At 33.2% G+C, this 21,090-nt stretch overlaps 1 protein-coding gene across 2 annotated transcripts in view; it reads left to right on the top strand.

Moving 5' to 3' along the window:
• Positions 1–2,442: 2,442 nt before the first annotated feature.
• LOC143239556 (lachesin-like) overlaps positions 2,443–21,090 on the top strand; it is a 134,995-nt gene continuing 116,347 nt past the window's right edge. For both annotated transcript variants that reach the window (XM_076480740.1, XM_076480741.1), the window contains exon 1: positions 2,443–2,642. In XM_076480740.1, coding sequence (XP_076336855.1) covers positions 2,582–2,642 — 61 coding nt within the window. In that variant the 5' untranslated portion in view covers positions 2,443–2,581. The remainder of the gene's footprint in view (positions 2,643–21,090) is intronic.

Here is a 21,090-nt window from a genome sequence, read left to right as displayed (position 1 = left end):
AGAGAGAAAATCCAGTTAATTCTAATACAAAAGTAGACTATAGGTAAAATATATGACGAACTTGAGAATGTAATCAGAAATAATACTCAGCACAAACATATATATATATATATATATGTACAAAGCTATATGTATGTGAGAGAATGAGTATTTATATGTATATACTGACTATTTTCAAAGTTTTATATGGTGTTTAATCACAGAACTGGTGAACATAAAATCACTATATTAACCTTCAATAAATTTACAGACGCAATAAACTTTTGAGTTATGTAAGAAACCGTTATATTTATAGTAACTTTACTACTTTTTCTGGATATGTCTCTAGATAATCAAAGGCGCAAATCTTCATCCCTATATGAAAATATTGTGATTTTGTTTGTTGAGCTGTTTTTATGGAAGATTGTATTTCTTAAGAAAATATATAACCATATTTTCGGACATATTTTCGACGTACCCTTCATTATCAATAAACTCATCCATGAAAAATACATCCATTGGCTTTGTTTTCTGCTTCCCGTTAGTACAGCGGTAAGTCTCCAGATTTACAACGCTAAAATCAGGGGTTCAATTCCCCTCGGTGGGCTCAGCAGATAGTCTGATGTGGCTTTGCTATAAGAAAAAACACATTCACACACGTCTTTCTTTTATGTATCTCATATTCCAGCACCTGATGTGCTTTGCTAGTTTACTACTTTCGATAAATTCACAGTTTTAACTCTGTTGCAAAAAAAAAAATACCTTTCAGTAGTTTTGTTTTGTACATATCTTTTCCGAAAGAGATCAAACTTCGATTTCATCACATTAGGTACGAACGTCAAACAATGTCAAAATGAAGTTTTAACATACTACATTTCACAAAAACTTTATACGAGCTGGGGTTGTCACGTGACTTGCTGATTTCTATATTTAAAATCACCCTGTTATAACGTACTAAAACTTCTGCATAGTTCGTTCTTCTAATCAACAAATACCTTCCCGACTTATTTTTATTGGTAAATATTTTTCAACTTTATTTTTAATAGCCAACACCTTCACAAGTTACACATTTTTTCGTAAAAAACTGCATTAAAAAATCTGACAAGTTTTAATAACTAGCACTGAAAGTCTTAACGATTTCCTAGGACTGTAGAAGTCACATCGAGTCGGTTGTTTAGCTCATGAACATAGAATAAAACTCACTCTGACGCAGGACCCGGCGTAGCCACGTGGTTAAGGCGCCCGACTGGCAATCTGAGGGTCGGAGGTTCGAATCCCTGTCACACCAAATATGCTCGCCCTTTCAGCCGTGGGAGCGTTACAAAGTGACGGTCAATCCCACTATTCGTTGGTAAAATAGTAACCCAAGAGTTGGCGATGGGTGGTGATAACTCGCTGCTTTCCTTTTAGCCTTGCACTCCTAATTTATAGACAGCTAGCGGAGATAGCCCTCGTGTAGCTTTACGCGAAATTCAAAAACAAACCAAACAATTACTCTAACTCATCAAGAAAAATAAAGTCTACAGTGGCAGTTAAATTTATCTGTTTTTTTCCCTGTTACACATTTTGAAACTAACAAATTGTCTTTTTTATAGATTTTTAAAGTGAGTTATTTATGTTAGTTTAACTGTGTTGCATGTTGCATCATGGTGATACACATATGAACATTAAATGATATTACTGAAGTCTTACAACATAAAAGGTGCGTAGGTGGCATTTTAAGTTGTATATATAAATTGTGCGTTTCGTGATTAGACTGATTAAGCCTACAGCGCTTGCACTTTGTTTGAAGCTTTTAAATGGTCTTCAAATCGCACCAGATGGCACATAATTCAATCAGTGATTCTTTCCTCTGCTTGGTTTAATTATCAAGTTCCTATTAGTGTATTTTTGTAACGCAACACTTGAGTTGTCAGTCAAACGACTTGAAGAAACTATTTTCACGACGTATGTTTATTAACATTTTGAATATACAAATAATCAGAACAATTTTCCAAAAGTTGTCAGTAAATAAATATATAACTTAAGCGAGAATATAACCGTCTTATATGTATTGTCAATATGTTGTTATTTGTTTTTATACAAAGAAAAGGAAGAGTTGTTCCTTTTGTAAGATGCGTAGTTTGGAGCCTTTAATAATACCAGTAATTCTTCGTTTATTTCCTTCAGATTTTCCAGATGGAAATTTATTCTTCCAAACGAAGATGAATTTTTACTCTTTTGACCTAAGACATGCTCTGATAAACCATTCTAAGAAGTGAAGTTTCAGCCTAAAGAACCAACAAGACCAGAACAACCAAACAAAAACATTAACTTTAATTTGGTAATTCATGACTTACCTATGAAATTCTAAATAACTGCGCATGAGCAAATTATGATGCCCGGTGTCGGTTATGTCTATACCTGGGAGTGGTTTCTCGTAAAGAACTCGTATGTGACTAAGACGTTGCCAGTAACCCAGACCAGCGGTGGTTGCGCTCAACGGTGGCCGCATTATTCACTATCAGAAACAGTTACGATATTGATTACTGGTGAAGAGAGCTCAACTTTCAAGCTTTCTATCAGTCCTTACGTTTCGAAGTCCTTAGAAGAATAGCTCGTCATGCCCAACAGGAAATTCGCTTTTATCTTTCTTCTGCTGGGCACAGTGATAACGTTCAAAGGTAAGCCTACCGTTGTTTAACTTAAAAGAGAAGTAAGTTCGAGAAAGTCCCACGCAATATTCTTAAGAAACAATCGTATTGTATAAATCATTGTCTTCAACCCTAAACTGTTCTTAATTTCAAATCTACATACACTGGTACTTAGATAACAATGTTGGTAAAATGTTGAAGTAAATCGCTTGTAATATGTAAGGTTGTGAAAATGCTTATAATGTTTACATTTTTCTTGAAGTTAGAATAACGTGTTTATTACAAAACAATAGAAACTACAGACATATCTGTCGCTCTAGAGGCACAATTATTAGGCATTGTTTGTTTTTTTTCTAGTATCACAAATTTATAAGTAAAATTGAAATTTTAAACAAAGTATATACCCAAGTCTATTCAGGTGGTGTTTCTATTAGCTTGAAATTAATAAAATATTCCCATAAAAGTTTGTGTTTCATTCAAGGAGTCCAAATGTGTTATTAGCTCTTCATATAACCATAATTCAGTACCTGGTATAATACATACAGTAAGTGCTTTAATGCAAATTCTGTAGTTAAATAAGTTAAAGATAAACTTTTAATTTCAACTCTATCAGCTAATTAACTTAAAAAATAATTCTTAACTTCAAATCTATCAGCTATTTAACTGAAAGATAAATTCTTAGCTTCAAATCTATCAGTTTTTCAACTTAAAGAAAAACACTTAAAATCAATATTATAAGGTTAACAACGTCAATATAAAGTTAGCAGTTTGATAACATGAAGATAAACGCATAAACGCTTAAGTTCAAAGTTACAACAAGTTTCACCTACAAAATTTTGCTACAGGAACAATCCAAATATTGCAGATGGCAAAGTACCTAACCTGTTCTTGTTGTCTTGAAAACAATTTTTACGTAAAGCGTGTTAATAATTTTTCTATCTTATTCACAGTGAGTTTAATAAATATTTTGAAGAAACTTTATTTTTACAGTTTAATAATAAATCTCCTAATTAGCCAAGAGAAAATAGAATAATTTTATGAGTAGTACGTCGTAGACACTTCATTTTATTAGCTGCTTCAATAATAATAGCACGTTCTTAAAAAGCCGTTTTTCACGTGATAAATTAAAGTTTATAAGACATCATTAAACAAAGTTTCACCATATAAGTGTATTATCCTTTTTATATGACGTACTTTATACCCGCCAGTTCTCCCCAATATCTTCTAAAAGCTGGTGTAAAATCATTTGATAATAATATGGTTTCAGCTGATTTAAATATTGTGTAGATCCGGTATAGGAGAGTCACTGTGAAATCTGTGTATTCAATCCAGAGTGGGTTTTTTCTCTTTCACTTTTTCCTCTCACATCGTATGCATACAAAAGGCCCTATTAAGAGATAGGGAACAGATAAAAATTTCATTATTTAAAAAATACTCGCTTTCGCATTTTAAATTAAATCTTTTACTTGAATTAATTTTCTGCGTAAATAAGGCATTTGGCACTTTCGACGATTTAAGTTTTATCACACTTCTTAGAAGTTAGATAATTTTACGAAAATCTAATTCTGGACAAAGAAATAGCTAAATGACGCATTTAATGTAAACCCTGTTCTGCTTTTAAACATAAAGTATAAATCGTTTCTGATAATTAAAACATAAGGTATAAATCGTTTCTGATAATTAAAACATAAGGTATAAATCGTTTTTGATAATTAAAACTTAAGGTATAAATCGTTTCTGATAATTAAAACATATGGTATAAATCGTTTCTGATAATTAAAACTTAAGGTATAAATCGTTACTTGTAGGCTCGGCATGACCAGGTTATTAAGGCACGCGACTCGTAATCCACGAGTTCGAATTCCGGTCGCACCAAACATACTCGCCCTTTCAGCCTTGGGGCATTATAATGTGACGGTCAATCCCACAATTCATTGATAAAAGAGTAACCCAAGAGTTGGCGGTGGGTGGTGATAACTAGCTGCCTTCCCTGTAGCCTTACACTGCAAAATTAGGGACGGCTACGCACATAGCTCTCGTATAGCTTTGCGCGAAATTCAAAACAAACCAAAGCAAACTTTCCTTGTGATTAAAAAATAATGTATAAATCGTTCGTGATATTTAAAACGACTGTTGCTTTATTACTATGCATACAGTTTTATACATAATAGTAACATATCATTATTTATAACAAATTTGATCAGTTATTCTAATTATACTCATTCGACGGGAGTGTAAATCGTAGTGACTGCGGGTCGCATTCCATTAACGAAAACATTATTGCTCTCTGTACTTTGAGTGTGTTTTCTTATAGCAAAGCAACATCGAGCTATCTGCTGATGCCACCGAGGGAATCGAACCCCTGATTTTAGCGTTGTAAATCCGGAGACATACCGCTGTACCAGCTGGGGACCCTCTGCGTTTTGAAGTCTCACTATTCGATTAGAGTATCTAACGTTGGCGGTGCGTATTGAATAGCCGTTTTCCGCCTAATCTATGAGATAAAAATTAGGGATAGCTAGTACAAGTAACACTTGTATATTTTCTCCCGAATATTCAAAAGATACTGAAACAGTATACGAGAAAGAAATAATATCTGTACGAATTTCAGGATTTATTCTTAGCTTTCACCTCTTGTACCTTGACAGTTACGTTTAGTTTTTATATTGGCTTAAGACCCCCCAGTGGCACAGTGATATGTCTGCGGACTTACACACTAAAAACCGGGTTTCGATACCCGTGGTGGGCAGAGAACAGATAGTCCATTGAGTAGCTTTGTGCTTAATTCTAAACAAACAAACAAAAAATATTGGTTTAAAATGTGCATCAAACACTAGACAGGTCATTCTGGAATAACTTGTACAAGGAACCAAATCAGGACAACAACAATTCTTGGTACTTGAGTCTTGAATATCAGTGTGCCACCCGCTAGTACAGCGGTAAGTCTCTGGATTTACAACGCCAAAATCAGGGATTCGATTTTCCTCGGTGAGCTCAGCAGATAGCCCGATGTGGCTTTGTTATAAGGAAAACATACACAATATCAGGGTGGATTAATAGTAGCTGTTCAATCATTTCAGTTGGGAAACACTTTGATTCCTAAAGTCTGACTCTGAAACAAACAATAGCTAGCTTTGTGTCAGTTGTTTTCATAATATTGTCTTTAGTACCAACAGCACAGTAATAGTTGCTCCATCCTATACATGTTATATGTCTTTGTATGAAGTTTAACATAACAATTCTACTAAGTAAGAATAATCTCCATAATAAACATTCTGATTTGAATATGATTAAATACACTTAGAAAAACACATAATATCGGTTGGGTTATCTTACGTTTAAACTCTTTAAAGCTCTCAAGTCTAGTGTACATACACTTAAGCCTGAGTAACTTCAACGTGCACGATGCTAAACTGTATTCCTGCACCTGTATCAAGACTGATATATGTTTCTTGCCTTGTTCTCTACATTTCATGCTAAGAAAAATAAATTATTCCTTTAGTCGCTTGAATAGCGCTAATGTAGTTTGATTTTTTTTTCATTAATGTAATATACACATGCACCTCACATGACTCTAATGGGTTTTATTGTAAAAATTCGTCGACTTGATTACTTCAATTTAAATATTATCTAATAGCTATGTATGTGTCTTAAACTCTAGTACTGCGCAGCTCATGTGCTTTTTGTCTTATTTGTTTGTTTGGAATTAAGCGCAAAGCTACACAATGGGCTATCTGTGCTTTGCCCACCACAGGTGTCAAATCCCTGTTTCTAGCGATGTGAGTCCGCAGGCATACAGCTGTACGACCACTAGGAGCGTTTTGTTTTGACTTGATATATGATATCAACATATTCTCATGAATAATACCGTATCTGTTCTGTGCTGCAAGTGAACAATACGTTATATGTTTATCTTCTTATCTTTTATATTTAAAAAAAATGTTTACATAATGTGTTGTTTAACAAGCCTAAACTCAGGTATCTCTCAGCGCAGAATTTTTCTCACAATATATACATATATGCAAACATAATACATATTCTAAACTATGTCTGCGGACTTACAACGCTAAAAACCGAGTTTCGATACCCGTGGTTGGCAGAGCACAGATAGCCCATTGTGTAGCTTTGTGCTTAATTCGAAACAACAACAACAATATTCTAAACTTTAACCATTGTTAACCTTTATTCATTGATAAACAGTCATTCTCGTGGTCTCTTAATTACCAGAGTTTTTTATGTTAAACAATCATTTCAGTCTTATCTATAGTATGATTCTGGTGACATGACGCATCACAGAAGTATGTATTATTCAAAACTTCGTAATTAAATCAATGTATTATTCAAAACTTCGTCATTAAATCGGTGTTTCTAACTAAGATTTTAATTTTAGGAACTATGCCTACGGAATATTTCTACTTTTGGCCATGTAAAAGTATTCCATCATATTTGTTTAATTACTTCTTAACGGTACAAGCTAAATTTATCTCTAAGGAGAGCCTGGCATGGCCTAGCGTGTTAAGGCGTGCGCTTCGTAATCTGAGGGTCGCGGGTTCGCGCCCGAGTCGCGCCAAACATGCTCGCCCTCCTAGCCGTGGGGGCGTTATAATGTGACGGTCAATCCCACTATTCGTTGGTAAAAGAGTAGCCCAAGAGTTGGCGGTGGGTGGTGATGACTAGCTGCCTTCCCTCTAGTCTTACACTGCTAAATTAGGGACGGCTAGCACAGATAGCTCTCGAGTAGCTTTGTGCGAAATTCAAAACAAACAAACAAACAATCTCTAAGGAAGCAAATCCATTAAATTTTCCTACTAAGTTTGTAACAGTGCAGTTTTCATTACTAAAAAAACAAATCCACCAAACGTGTTTAAAGTTGACGATAAATTACTTGCTTTGTGGTTACTATACATTGCTTATGGGCTCACCAGTTTGTCTATTGTTAGTTTATGGACTTGAAGCACTAAACCCCAGGGTTCGGTCGTAGCGAGACCCATCACTAAACTATTACGTACTCTTTAATATATGCATAAAAATAGTCACAGTCGAATCTATTGAAGTAAAATCCCTGATTTTAATAAGTAACTCAACGTGTTCATCAGATGAGGAGCATAAATTAAGCAGAAAATATGAAAATATCACATCACTCTGTCTTAGCACTAAGTGTTAAACATTGATATCAAGTATGTCTACACGATGTTACACAAGTACTTCAGACTGTAACGTGCTACTGACCCATCTTTCCACCACAAGTACTTCAGACTGTAACGTGCTACTGACCCATCTTTCCACCACAAGTACTTCAGACTGTAACGTTGTACTGACCCATCTTTCACCACAAGCACTTCAGACTGTAATGTTTTACTGACCCATCTTTCACCACAAGTACTTCAGACTGTAACGTTTTACTGACCCATCTTTCACCACAAGTACTTCAGACTGTAACGTTTTACTGACCCATCTTTCACAGTGCAATTGTACTTGAGATTTTATTACACCCCAGTTATCTTTCTTTCTCGTTTGGAACTATAAACTTTAAACTGCATTTATACTTGCTGAGATTTGTGTTAAAGCTAAACAGATATGTGGTTTCGAACAGTATCAGTTCTCATTTATGAAGTTACGTAATGTATGAGAAAAGCAACATTCGTAGCGAGGAATATCACAAAATAATGACTTATGGAATTCTTAAATAACTAGCTTATATCCCAGAAAAGTTGTTGTTTTATACCTTAAATAACATAAAGTTTAGTTATACAATGCTAATTTTCTTTAACGCCAAAGAACTTTGTAATGTACAAGACCGGAAAGTGAACTAAATGTGAGCGATAAGTGTTAGACGTTACTGAAAAACATCAGATATTATTCAGCATTATAAAAGGGTAAAGGTAAGCACTAGGTGCTAAACGTCACTGGATGACATCAGATATTCTTTTGCATTATAAAAGGGTAAAGGTAATCACTAGGTGTTAGACGTCACTGGAAGGCATCAGATATTCTTCAGCATTATAAAAGGGTAAAGGTAATCACTGGGTGTTTGACTAGACATAGCTGGAAAGCATCAGATACGTTTCCAAGTGGGAAAATGTGAAGTTAAGTAGAAAACAACAAATCGTTCCTACCTAAAAATATCAGACAAACCACAATTACCATCAAACTGGTTGGTGCGAAAAGAGGTCTGAACTGAAATATTCAAGTGATATTGGAATCTGTTGTGTTTCTTAATGTATAGTAGAGAGTGTTACTGGTATTATATTTTATACATATAAATAAGCATTAAAAGGTACATATTATATATCACTAAGTGTTGTTAAACTTCCAACCTTGATATATAAAGCACTCCATCAGATTAACCCACAATGTACATATCTTAGAAGTTAACAGTTTATTGTATCAGTTCTCTGGTATCCTGAATAAAGATATTTATTACTTTGCTTTTTGTAATATAAATCAACATTTCAGTCATAGTTAGCAATAATGTTAGATAATTTGCTCCTGAGTATTTATTTTACTTTTTATGGTTACTTTGGTGATTGGATACCTCTATATCACATGAAAACACCAAACGTATCTTAAAACAGTATATATTTTCTGATAACGACGTCAACACTGCTTTTAATTGTCTACAAAGTAAGTAATTAGCCTACATCGTTGTAAGATTTCAAGTGTTTATGACAGCAGTACAGAAATTCCATTTGACAATGTTGAACTAAACACAAATACAATTAATAATTAAATTTGTTGAAATGTCGTACTAATTTCTTTTGCTGAGTCCAGCATATTCTTTTCCTAACTCATGAGAAACTAATGCAAAGATTTTTTATTAAATATTAATTGTAGAATTTTCTACTTATTTACCAGGTTTTGACACCCGTGGTGGGCAGAGCTTTGTGCTAATTCAAAACAAACAAACAAACAATACTTATTTACCTGTTGATACAGATTTCGTAGGCTTCTACAAAAATTAAAAATGTTTGTTATAGCTACAACTTTTATATCAAAACTCAAAAAGACAATCTCAATGCAGTTACATGTACATGAATTCTCTGAGGGTCTCATCTCTTCACACCTAAATCAATCTTAACTCTGTTTTGTGAGACGATGTTCATTGGTTGATTTTCTTAAGAGTTTCGTCCTCGTTTTCCCTTACAGGCTGAATTAGATCATTTCCAACAAAATTTATAGAAACATTCTATAAATCAAATCAGATTGAGATAATAAATGGAGTTCATAATATGAACTTTTCAGAAACTGGCAAATCACACTACTTGATATCTCCAAATTTACAAATATACTGTTGTTGTATTGTTTAATATTACTAAAGATATTTTTAAAAACAAATTATTTTAAGTGATATATAAAATTAATAGCTTTTTTATAGAATGATGCTCCAAAACCTGTGTTACCCTTGGAGCCACTTCCTTTATCGTTGTACTCTCTTTAATGACAATAATTATAAACCGTTGCTTGACATTGCTATGTCTGTTCTGCGAAAAATGGAAAGATCTGGCCATGCATATCTAAGAAAAACTTCTACTGGTTTGTCACGTTAGCTTCTGAGATTACTTTTCAGTAAACCAAAATCATAAAAGTGACTGAAGCTGTACTGTACTGTGGTCGAATACGAGGGCTGTGATTCCCGTTTCTTTTCTCATCTTTTTTATTAAAACAGTCGTTGATTTTGAGGTTTGGCTGGAAGTGTTTTTGGCTCGTGATAAGCTTCGCAATTTTACAATATTTCGTATTATTCTCTTAAATATGCCCAAAGACCTTTGGTTTGGAAGAGCTTCTTTTCAGCAGTGGCCTTCATTTTACAGATAAGGTCATTGTTCCTGATAGGGAGGGTTTATGATTTCACAACATGTTAAGATATTCAAAACCTTCTTTTTAAAGTTTTGCATCCTATGACTCTAAATCATGTGACAACCTTGCTGTATCAGTCACCTCTTTCTACAGGCTTTAATATAGTTTTCAGCCATAAGTCTAACCATGACAACAGTGTACTGTCGAGTGATATAGAGCTCGTTATGAACCTGATGCATTTAGGCTGCGACGAGTCACAGCATTTATAAGTCTTCAAATCAAATAAGAGTAGTTTCCTATATCTTAAGATGTCTGAGAGAAAACGGTTCTGTTGTGAAGTTTGGGGCTATATAAAACTGTTTTTACCATTGTTGTAGAAAACACTTTCTAATTAACAAAGATATTAGCACTATGTATTGCTATCCGTGTAATCACGTTTAAACAGTATGTTCGTATTTGTGTTTTCTAAGCAATAGTCTGTTCCATTCAATATAGCTTTCCTTTTTTATAAAGTTTATAATACTTTTTTCATTTAAATAATACTTAAGAAATTTAATTTAGATTACTTGTTTAGCCTAGGAATTTAGATTAACCTAACTCTCCGAAGCTACCTAAGCTTCATGAGACATGTTTTGAGATTCTGACCAAAAACAGCGTTGACAAATAGGATATCCATGTGATGACCTAACGTACTTTAATAATTACAGGTTCTAACTTTCTGGCCTATCGGTTTATGACATTAAATACTATTAATCTGTTTATATATAAGTATGACTGTCTTTAATTCATGTGATACGTTTAAATTATTTTACTTTGGATCTATTAACAGCATCTTCTGATTTCCAATCTGTACTCAAGTATAGCTTTGAAGAAGACAGAACAATGTCGTGTCGAAACACTTAGTATATTGAAAAAAAATAACTTAATTTTGTAATTTGTTGTTTTCCAACTTATTATTATAAAGATTATAATTGATTTTTTTTTCAGTCATAGCGTGATTTCGTGATCTTTTTAATTGTAAATACCTGTTGTTTTAAGTCCGTTTCTCATCTAAAGCGTTTTATGTTTTTCGCCAGCTTATCACCATAACTTCGTTTTTGCTCAAGGATGTTTTTTTTTTTTTTTAGCCATTACCCAGTTACAGGTTATGTTTTAGTAAAGATTTCCCTAGAACTGTTTTTCACGTGACACAAGTTCGACCCACGCATTCGCACTATCTAATATAACTACAAACACAATAATAAGTATAAATATCTAGGGAGTTTGTATAGATGGATGTATTTTAAGTAGTAGGGCACATCCAGCTATTTAAAAGTAAAGAGCCGTATTTATCATTGAATTTTCTTTTTTTAACAGCTGTTATTGAATAGCTGCTCCATTTTACGTTACGAAACAAAGGGGAAAAGTGTGCATAAAAAGTAATTTTCAAGAATGAGTTATTACGTGATGAAGAAGTTAATGTAATCTTACTCTCTGAGTACATCAGGTCGTGTGAGATACTACATAGTTGTAAATCAATATAAATGGACAACAAGACAGTGTGTAAAAACAACAGCTCACCCGTGATAACAAATTCTCCAAAACATTACTTCTTAATTGAATGCTGTCAACACTTCAGTTCTGGTGAATATCACTTTCGAAGTTGTTACTCTGGTTCAAAACGTAACAATGTTCAAAGTCTATCCAACACGTGCATAAATTTATCTTGTTATACTGTTTAATGTGTTGTTTCTAAATGATTATTGTTCCAAAGCCGAGACATTTCAAGCTTTCCGCGTCAAAAGTAGAATTACTTTAATAACTAACGGAGCCAGACTTACACGCGAAAGGTCACCATTAATCACACAATTCTGTGTTCTACCCCCCTCTCTACTCCTTTCACTGTCACAATTGATATATAAGGCGACAACATTTTCTTAAGTATTAAGTTTCAGCAATAAATGAGTTAGGTCATCATTACATAGTCCGACTTAAGAAAATTTCTCCCAATCGGAATAGTAGACTTCACTTAAAACTTATTTTTAATCTTGTGAATAATGCTATGATTCTTAAGCTCAAGTGAGTATTTGCTCAAAGCAAACATTATACAAACTGTAAGATTTGTCGATTTAACCTGGTAGACGAAATGATAGATATTTCACTGTGGACACTCTCATTTAGTTTTTCAGTCATCAAGTTACTGGTCAATGGACTTCACTGGCTTTTTCAAGATTTTGTTTTCTGAGAATTACTAGTGACTTCATTAGTTGCGATGTCCCTAACAGTTTATGAATCACAAAAAAGTATTGTTTGTTTCGAATTTCGCGCAAAGCTACTCGAGAGCTATTTGCGCTAGCCGCCCCTAATTTAGCAGTGTAAGACTAGAGAGAAGGCAGCTAGTCATCATTACCTACCGCCAACTCTTAGGCTATTCTTTTACCAACGAATAGTGAAATTGACCATAACATTATAACGCCCTCACGGCTGAAAGGGCGAGAGTGTTTGGTGCGACAGGGATTCGAACCCGTGACCCTCAGATTACGAGTCGAACGCACCTGGCCATGCAGGCTCCCCAAAAAAATATTGACAAAAAATGTTAATAATGCAAATAATATTAACAATTGCTGCTATATTTTACATACAAAATAACCAATTTCACTCAGTTTCTTATCAGTTCTTCATTATTACGAGCGGTAGTAAAGCAGGAACGTAATATCTGATTTAAAGCTAGAAACAACAGAAGTTCATTAATTACTTAATATGTTCACTATTGTTCACTAAATCTTTTAACGTATACATTTAATCATTCTGGGGCCTTATTGTGTATTTTGACGTTAATTATCACAAAATATTCACTATCCACGAGTTGTATCCTTTATATTTGATCTTTTTTACATACATTTACTGCAATAAAACGTTTTACGTTTTACAATTTGCACTGGCGTTCGTTTATTAAAGTGTCTGAAACAAACTGTTATAATGAAAAGACTCTTTAAATTACGTATAATTAATCAATTACAAATATTCATCACGCAATACTTAAGTCAACTAATTAAACTAAAGATCTCGATAAAAGTTATGTTTCAATATAATTTAAGATATTCTAGCAGCTATCCAACGCCGTGAAAACCGGCTACTCTCTGAGGACTCGTTTGAAAATGTCTCTTATCTATATACTGATTCCCAATTGTATTTCAATGAGAAGTGGTGTTCTTTTACGAACTCTGGTGTTTTACGACGACAGTTTCTGTTCGGCAAAACAACAATACATCATTTGCAAGAATTTCAGCTGTACTTGTTTAGATCTTTTCCAATGTCAATCAAAAAGAGTAGACCTTATCAAACTTTAGTCATAAAATGTAAAACATGATATGCTAGAGATATGGTTAAACAACTGTGCTGGTTACCAAATATATTTTTCATGACATTCCTGATCGAAGCTTTTGAAGTAAAGAGAAATGATAAGATTAAGAGAATAGCCACATGACGTATTGTTAATCTGATAAATATACCTTACATTCATAAAAAGTAGCTTACTCAGAATAAGGAAGTCCGTCATATTAGTATGTGTCGTAAACACATGTATAACTGAGTAACTTAAACACACATAAAAATTGGACCTCTTTTTATGTTCATGTTCCTATTTCTTCATTTTAATTATAAATGGTTACATCAAACATCGCTTACTTTTGATTTTAGACAGTTTGTGTTTCATGGTACTGTGGGTTGCATTTCTAGGTATTTTTACACGAAAATTTATAGTTTCTGTGCTTTCAAGAATCTTGTTAGGCAAACTTCAATCATTTTTTCAAAGTTTTAAAGTTTTAAATAATTTCATATAAAATGGTAATATTTTTCTTATTACATATTTCTTTATCTGGTGAAAGCTATTTTCAAAAATGAATTAACTGTTTTTAAGTATATTATAAAACGTCATCACTAAATTCATCCAATTAAGCAGATTTGATGCTTTAAATTAAGCAGTAAGAAGACTGGTATTTTAACCACTTTTGAACACTTTTATTTCTCAATCTACAACAGATATAACATGCTTTAATGTGTGTGTGTGTGTGTGTTTTCTAATATCAAAGCCACATCGGTCTATCTACTCAGCCTACCGCGGGGAATCCCCGCTGATTTTAGCATTGTAAATCCGTAGACTTTCCGCAGTGCTAAAGGAGGGTATATGTCTTAATACGTTATACTACTTTGTTATCCTTTGTTTACTGTATATTTTACACTTCTATAAGAAGGAAAAGCATAATACATTTACCACTTCTTGACTTGTTATTTATGTTCATCTAGAACAGTGCGAAGTTGCTGTCTTGAAGGTGAAATAAAGGTGCTTATACTTGTTCAAAAGCATGAGAAAAGTGACATTCTATCAAATGGTCGCACCAAACATACTCGCCCTCCCAGCCGTGGGGGCGTTATAATGTGACGGTCAATCCCACTATTCGGTGATAAAAAAGTAGCCCAAGAGTTGGCGGTGGGTGATGATGACTAGCTTCCTTCCCTCTAGTCTTACACTGTTAAATTAGGGAAGGCTAGCGCAGATAGCCCTCGAGTAGCTTTGCGTGAAATTCAAAATTCAAAGAAATTCAATTTGAATAAAATATGTGTAGTGTGTAGAATATGGCGAGGGTTAAGAAATGCTGATCAGAACACATCATACTTGTCGAAGCTACTTTTACGATAGTACTGATAATGTGACTGAGATAGACTGGAAACGCATGAAACATCTTCTTTGACAGTTTTTTGAAACATCATGAAACAAGTCCAAGTTTTTATGAATAAATCGTAAAGATTCCCAATGTTTCCAGAAGGATCTCTAACTACCTGTGTATTAAGCTACGTCATCCTTTTTTGATCATCCACTTTGACTGAAAAACAATAAATTATTCGACTATTGTCGCTCATCTATTCTCTTGATTTTTGAATTTCTAAAGCAAAACATCATATAAGTTTGTTTTCAAACCGTTTTCTGAGTTCTGTTTATTAATAAGCGAAATTATGTATTCCTAGAATTCAACATAGATTTTTGTCGAGTCTTCGTTTCTCACAAGTGTAAAAAAATATATATATATTTTGTTAGCCTCTCAAAAGTACTGTAATGGTAAACCTACTGCCATATTTTATTTCTTCAAAAAACAGTGTATGTTTTGTGGTTCAAACTAGAAACAGCATTAAATAGTTTGATTTTTATAAGACTGTTTCTTGTAAGCTAGAATCACACAAGTAAATCCAGTACATTGAAACTAGATCACCCAAAACTCAAGTAGACTCGCATCAGTGTATTAAGTTACGTTAAACAAAATACAGAAAACAGCCACGCATAAGAGTTCCACTGTGAGGAATGAATTCTATATCTTTTCAGTTAAATGTTTCTGGATATTCCAAAATACCTAGCTTCAAAGAAAAATGGATTAATTGAATTTCATGGGTTCTGAATACGTGTATTGTAAGTAAGCTTTCATTTTCCCGCCTTTGAAAGTTTCGCCCCACCTTAATAAATAAATTCTATCAAGATGTGACGCTATATTTGATACCGGTACGCAGAACATTTCTGTTTTGTTCGAGTTGTGAAATATGCATTTCCTGTCATGTATAAAACTATTCGAGAAATCTATGTTCATAAGAGTTCGTGGGGAAATTTACAATGGCACGTGAATGACGTGTTTTATTCTATTGTAATGATGAATTACGAATCACTTATAAATACGCCTTTCTCTGTCCTGCTTGGTTTATAAGCATTCTTCGTGGTATAATTTATAGCTTTAAGACTGTGAAAGACTGGCAGTTGGCGTCACCACCTCCTCGCCGCGTCTGTATCTTTTGCGTTTCTTCTAACGTGAGAAAAAAGTTTGTTTCAGAACGAAACGCTTTTTGTAGTGGTTTTTCCATTCACATTTCGATTTAAATATTGTATCTTAATACACCTTTTAGTGATTGAACTGTTATCATACTCTTCGAATTTCTTGAGTTGCTAATGCCACCAACTAAGTAATATCGGTAGTTTAGAAGGACCTAAGATATATTGGAACAGCGAAGTTTATTCACAAGGAAACATAAGCCAATTCAAATAGTTCTTGAACTAACAAGAGATAATCTATACAAATATATATTCATGTGAGAATACTTCGCAGGATTTAGAGTTAGTTTCACCAAAATTGGTATAGGGACTCATTATATCCATGCGAGAAGGGGGGTACATACAAATTTTCAGTTTTGCATCTTGCGTTTTGCGGACTTTATGGGCGTACTTGCATATTTTACCACTACTTCGCCCCCTGGATGAAGCTTCGCTTTATTTGGTATAGAGATTTCTTGGTTCTATAGAAGAATACACACAAAGTTGTAGTTTTGAATTTTGTATTTTGTACTTTTTATAAGCGTTTGTTGAAATTACATATAAGAGAAACAACTTTTAGTGTCCTAAGATAACCTTTATTTAATCATGAAGTTACGTAACTACCGACGGGTACCCCCAACTAGTTATAAGTAAAGAAGTTTTCATCAATTTCATGACAAAAATTCAACTTTATTCAGCAGAAAATGAAAATGCTTAAGACATCCAAATCATACTGAATAAGAAATTAGAGAAATATATTTTTTGCTCTCAGTAAAGTAAAGGTAAAGGGTTAATTTTAATTAATTGTAAAAATATATAAAAATTTAATTGAAATTTTCATCCCTTATTTGCCTTTTTAGTCAAAGAAATTGTTAGAACTTAAAATTATAAATAAAAATCATATTAAGTGAAATCTAGTTTTGCTGGTACTAACTTTTTCATAGTTTTAAAGTCAAGAGTAAATTTTAGCAACGTTTTTATTAAAATTGAAAGAATATCTTTTTGATGTTTAAACAATATTTTCCTAATCTAAAGTAAAAATAAAACGTTAGAAAAGGGTTTGTTTGTTTGGAATTTCGCAGAAAGCAACTCGAGGGCTATCTGTGCTAGCCGTCCCTAATTTAGCAGTGTAAGGCAGCTAGTCATCACCACCGAATTTACCAACGAATAGCGGGATTGATCGTCACATTATAACGCCCCCACGACTGGGAGGGCGAGCATGTTTGGTGCGATTCGGGCGCGAACCCGCGACCCTCAGATTACGAACCACACGCCTTAACGCGCTAGGCCATGCCGAGACCTTGAAAAAAGGGAACAAAAACTGCATAAGAACAACTACGGTATTTGTAGTTCGAAAGCAGATTCGAGATTACTCACGAACGTAATTTATTACGATCTGTGGGTTGTAATAAATAATATAACTTAATTAAGAGCCATGATATATATAGTATTTTGATTCTTAAAAGTAACGATACCAACATGTAATTTAGATTATTTTTATATTGAACTTTCATTCTTAGCACTGTATATATTTCCCTTAAAAAGTTTATCAATCTTATTACATTTACTTCCCAATATTTCACTTATCAGAGTTGATCTATTTAAACCTAGTAAATGAAACATATTCTGCGTATTTCCTTGGTATTCATAATGTTTTAAATTTTACTTACTCTAAAGAATTACGTTTTAAGTAGAATTTTTTTTTTTTTGGTTCTCCTTTAATTTTCAAGAGTTGTTTCCTAGATTGAGGGGAAGGGGGGAGAATTATCGAAAACAGCTTGACGTCTTTATCATCTCATTATATTTAGTTTAATGGCCCGGCTTCAGTTAGAAAAAAAACGTCATCAATTCTTAAATTGATTGATATAACCAACATGCAAAACTTTGCAGTAGTCTATCGATCAGTTATGAAGCACTCATTAGGCTAATCGCTTTAGTGCTAGCTTTTCTTCACAGCCAAACGAGTTTCATTACAGACAGACTAAAAACATAAAAGACAAGCGAATTCATAAATAAAATAAAACCATTTGTATTTACATATATATATATATTGTGCATTTAGTTTTCTTATAGATTTTAGTTCCACATTAAATGTAAAGTAGCTTCAGAATAGTAAGATATTAATATATATGGTGGTTGCACACTGTGAGTATACATATCACGATCAGAAATTAATTCTTTCTGTAATGCTTTATACGGAAAAATATTCTTCCAGCCATTTTTAACACAAATGAAACCTAATTGTAACAAATGTGTAATATAATTATAATAATATTTTAAAAGTAGTTGTCGAAGAGTTGTTGCTTCACAAAAATATAATTACTGTTTTTTTTTCCTTGCAGCAGTGTTTAAAATACTTCAAACATTTAATAACGTGTCTACTAGAGGTAAATATAAGGCTTTGAAACTCACTCTAAATCTTCGGATATATGTTTATTCTGATGAATTTGAATACGTCAGACTTATATATATATTATATGTGCATTGACATTTTTATACACATGTATTGATCATATATACAATACGCTCTATAAGTCTAGTTATTAGGCTTAATGAAGAGAGCAGAGGAGTTTTTCTGCTTTATTAACAATATATAAAACCACCATCAGTATAAAATCAGTAATATTGGATACTAATAATAAGATGCTACAGAAATGTGTAACGAAAACTTTAAAAAATGTGGCTTGAATGTAAAAAAAAGAAAAGAACAGATACATGTATCTGTGTGTATATGTATATATATATATATATATATATAGAGAGAGAGAGAGAGAGAGGAGAAAACGGTTCTGTCTTTTCAGTGACTTTCTTCATTTTATACACTGTTTTATCAGCAAGCAACGATTTTTCAAACCTACACTACAACATTTCCTTCATGAATTTGCGGTATGTGTTAAAGACTTGTAAAATAATTCAAACTATTATATTAAATAGTTTTTAATATAATAAAAAACGTGCAGTTTATACAAATATTTTCATGTAATAGTACGATGTGAATATTTTGCTGTTTCTTTTTATTGAACGTACGCCCCACTGTAAAGAACGTTCATAAGAAGAAAACATTTCAGAATATTAAGTTTCGTCTACTAATTTCCTCTACACTAAGGAAGCAGACGTTCATTAGAGTAATGTAGTTGAAAGTTTTCTTTTGTTTCTATATAAGTGTAAGTACTTAGCTGACTAACCTTTTACCCACCCACCCCAGTGGCTCAGCGGTATGTCTGCGGACTTATAACGCTAAAAACCGGATTTCGATACCCGTGGTGGGCAGAGCACAGATAGCCCATTGTGTAGCTTTGTGCTTAATTCAAAACAACGACTAACCTTTCAGCAGAGTTTGTTATATAGAAATGTAAACGTAAGTAAATCAAAGTAAGCGGTCGGAGAAGTGAATTTACTTTTGTGCACCCTAGTGATAAAATGAAAGACGTTTTAAAAAATAATAAGAACAATTTTCAGTATTTTCACTTTATTTTATTTAAGTGAGAAATTATTTTACGCTATACAAGTTTTATAATGTTCCGTAATTCAAATGAAAAGCAATGCTATCTATGGATAGAAACTGAATGCTTATCACGAAGATATTTCACGTAATTCTTTGCAGTATAGAAATTAAGTTAAATATAGTTAGGTTACGTCTAAAAAGCTCGTAAATAGGGCTTGTATTAATTGTCCATTGAATTTTTGTCACATGTTATTTGGGTACAAAGTCTTTCAGAGCCTGGATGTATTTTTCTCTCCTGCTTTGGACGTTACTACAGATTATGTGATAAGAAAATCATGAAGCAACTATTGACTGGTTGTTCTTGATCATCGTAAGGATATGAAATGGATATCTCTTCTGGCTGGCGAACACCAAGAAAACGACATCATGTTAATCAATCTACAAAGTAAAATATATGGACAAAGTTGTTTCTATCTGATCTGTCATATAATCTTTAACCATTTAAAAAAGATTATATTAATTCGAAATACTAGAAGAAAATAGAGTTCAAACATCCACGAAAAAGGCGTTCTTTTCAGATTGAAAATATAACACAACAAACTGAATTAAAGTTTAAACTTTTCTTCCCTACGTCAGAGATTCAGAATTCCACGTGCAACGTCTTCACTGTAAAATATCAACAAAACAAACCGCAAGAAATTAGTTGGTTTCTTTATTCATGGAACACGTGTTTATAACATTCCAAAAGTTTGTGAAGGCGCTGCAAGACGTGAATATATAAATATATATTTATATATGTATTAGTTAAATTAAGTAATTACATTTAAATGAAGTTAAATAACTAAACAAAATCATAAGGAAGGACTGCGTTAGAAACAGCAAATTCCAACCTCTACAGGCTACAAAGTGGGATTGTAAAATGTATCCTAGGTTTTGGAGGTGACTGCGGAAGTAGGACCCACATTGCAGTGGGGATATATCGTCTATCAGTCTTAATTTCCAATTCTCTAGTCTCACATAAGAAGATTAGAAATTAGGAGAGTGAGACATGGGCTCTCAAGCCCACAACGTCCCACATCTATATTACTCTTAACTGCCTGCAGACAGTTGTGGGAAAGTGACTGCTTTCCCAAGTTAAAATAAAAAAAGATAAACATGAAAAAATGAAAAAAAAGTAATTAAATTAGAAAATAAAATTAAAAGTTAAACAAAGCAATAAGGTATTACCATTTGGGGGCAAGCAAAATGAAACTTACCTCTTAAAGTTAGTATTCCTGCCCCCAGTGAAAAAACTCCCAGGGTACAAGTTATAATGTGCGATTATAAAATGTAACCTGGGAGCTTTTCAATTAGTGCAACATTTTTCGTTGAATTTATTTTTGTTTCGGCTTGTTTCAAGTTATAAC

Source organism: Tachypleus tridentatus, chromosome 13, assembly GCF_004210375.1.
Source record: "Tachypleus tridentatus isolate NWPU-2018 chromosome 13, ASM421037v1, whole genome shotgun sequence".
In the NCBI taxonomy this organism is placed as follows: domain Eukaryota; kingdom Metazoa; phylum Arthropoda; class Merostomata; order Xiphosura; family Limulidae; genus Tachypleus; species Tachypleus tridentatus.
Note: the sequence above shows the minus strand (reverse complement) of the source record. Positions and strands in the feature narration are given on the sequence as shown.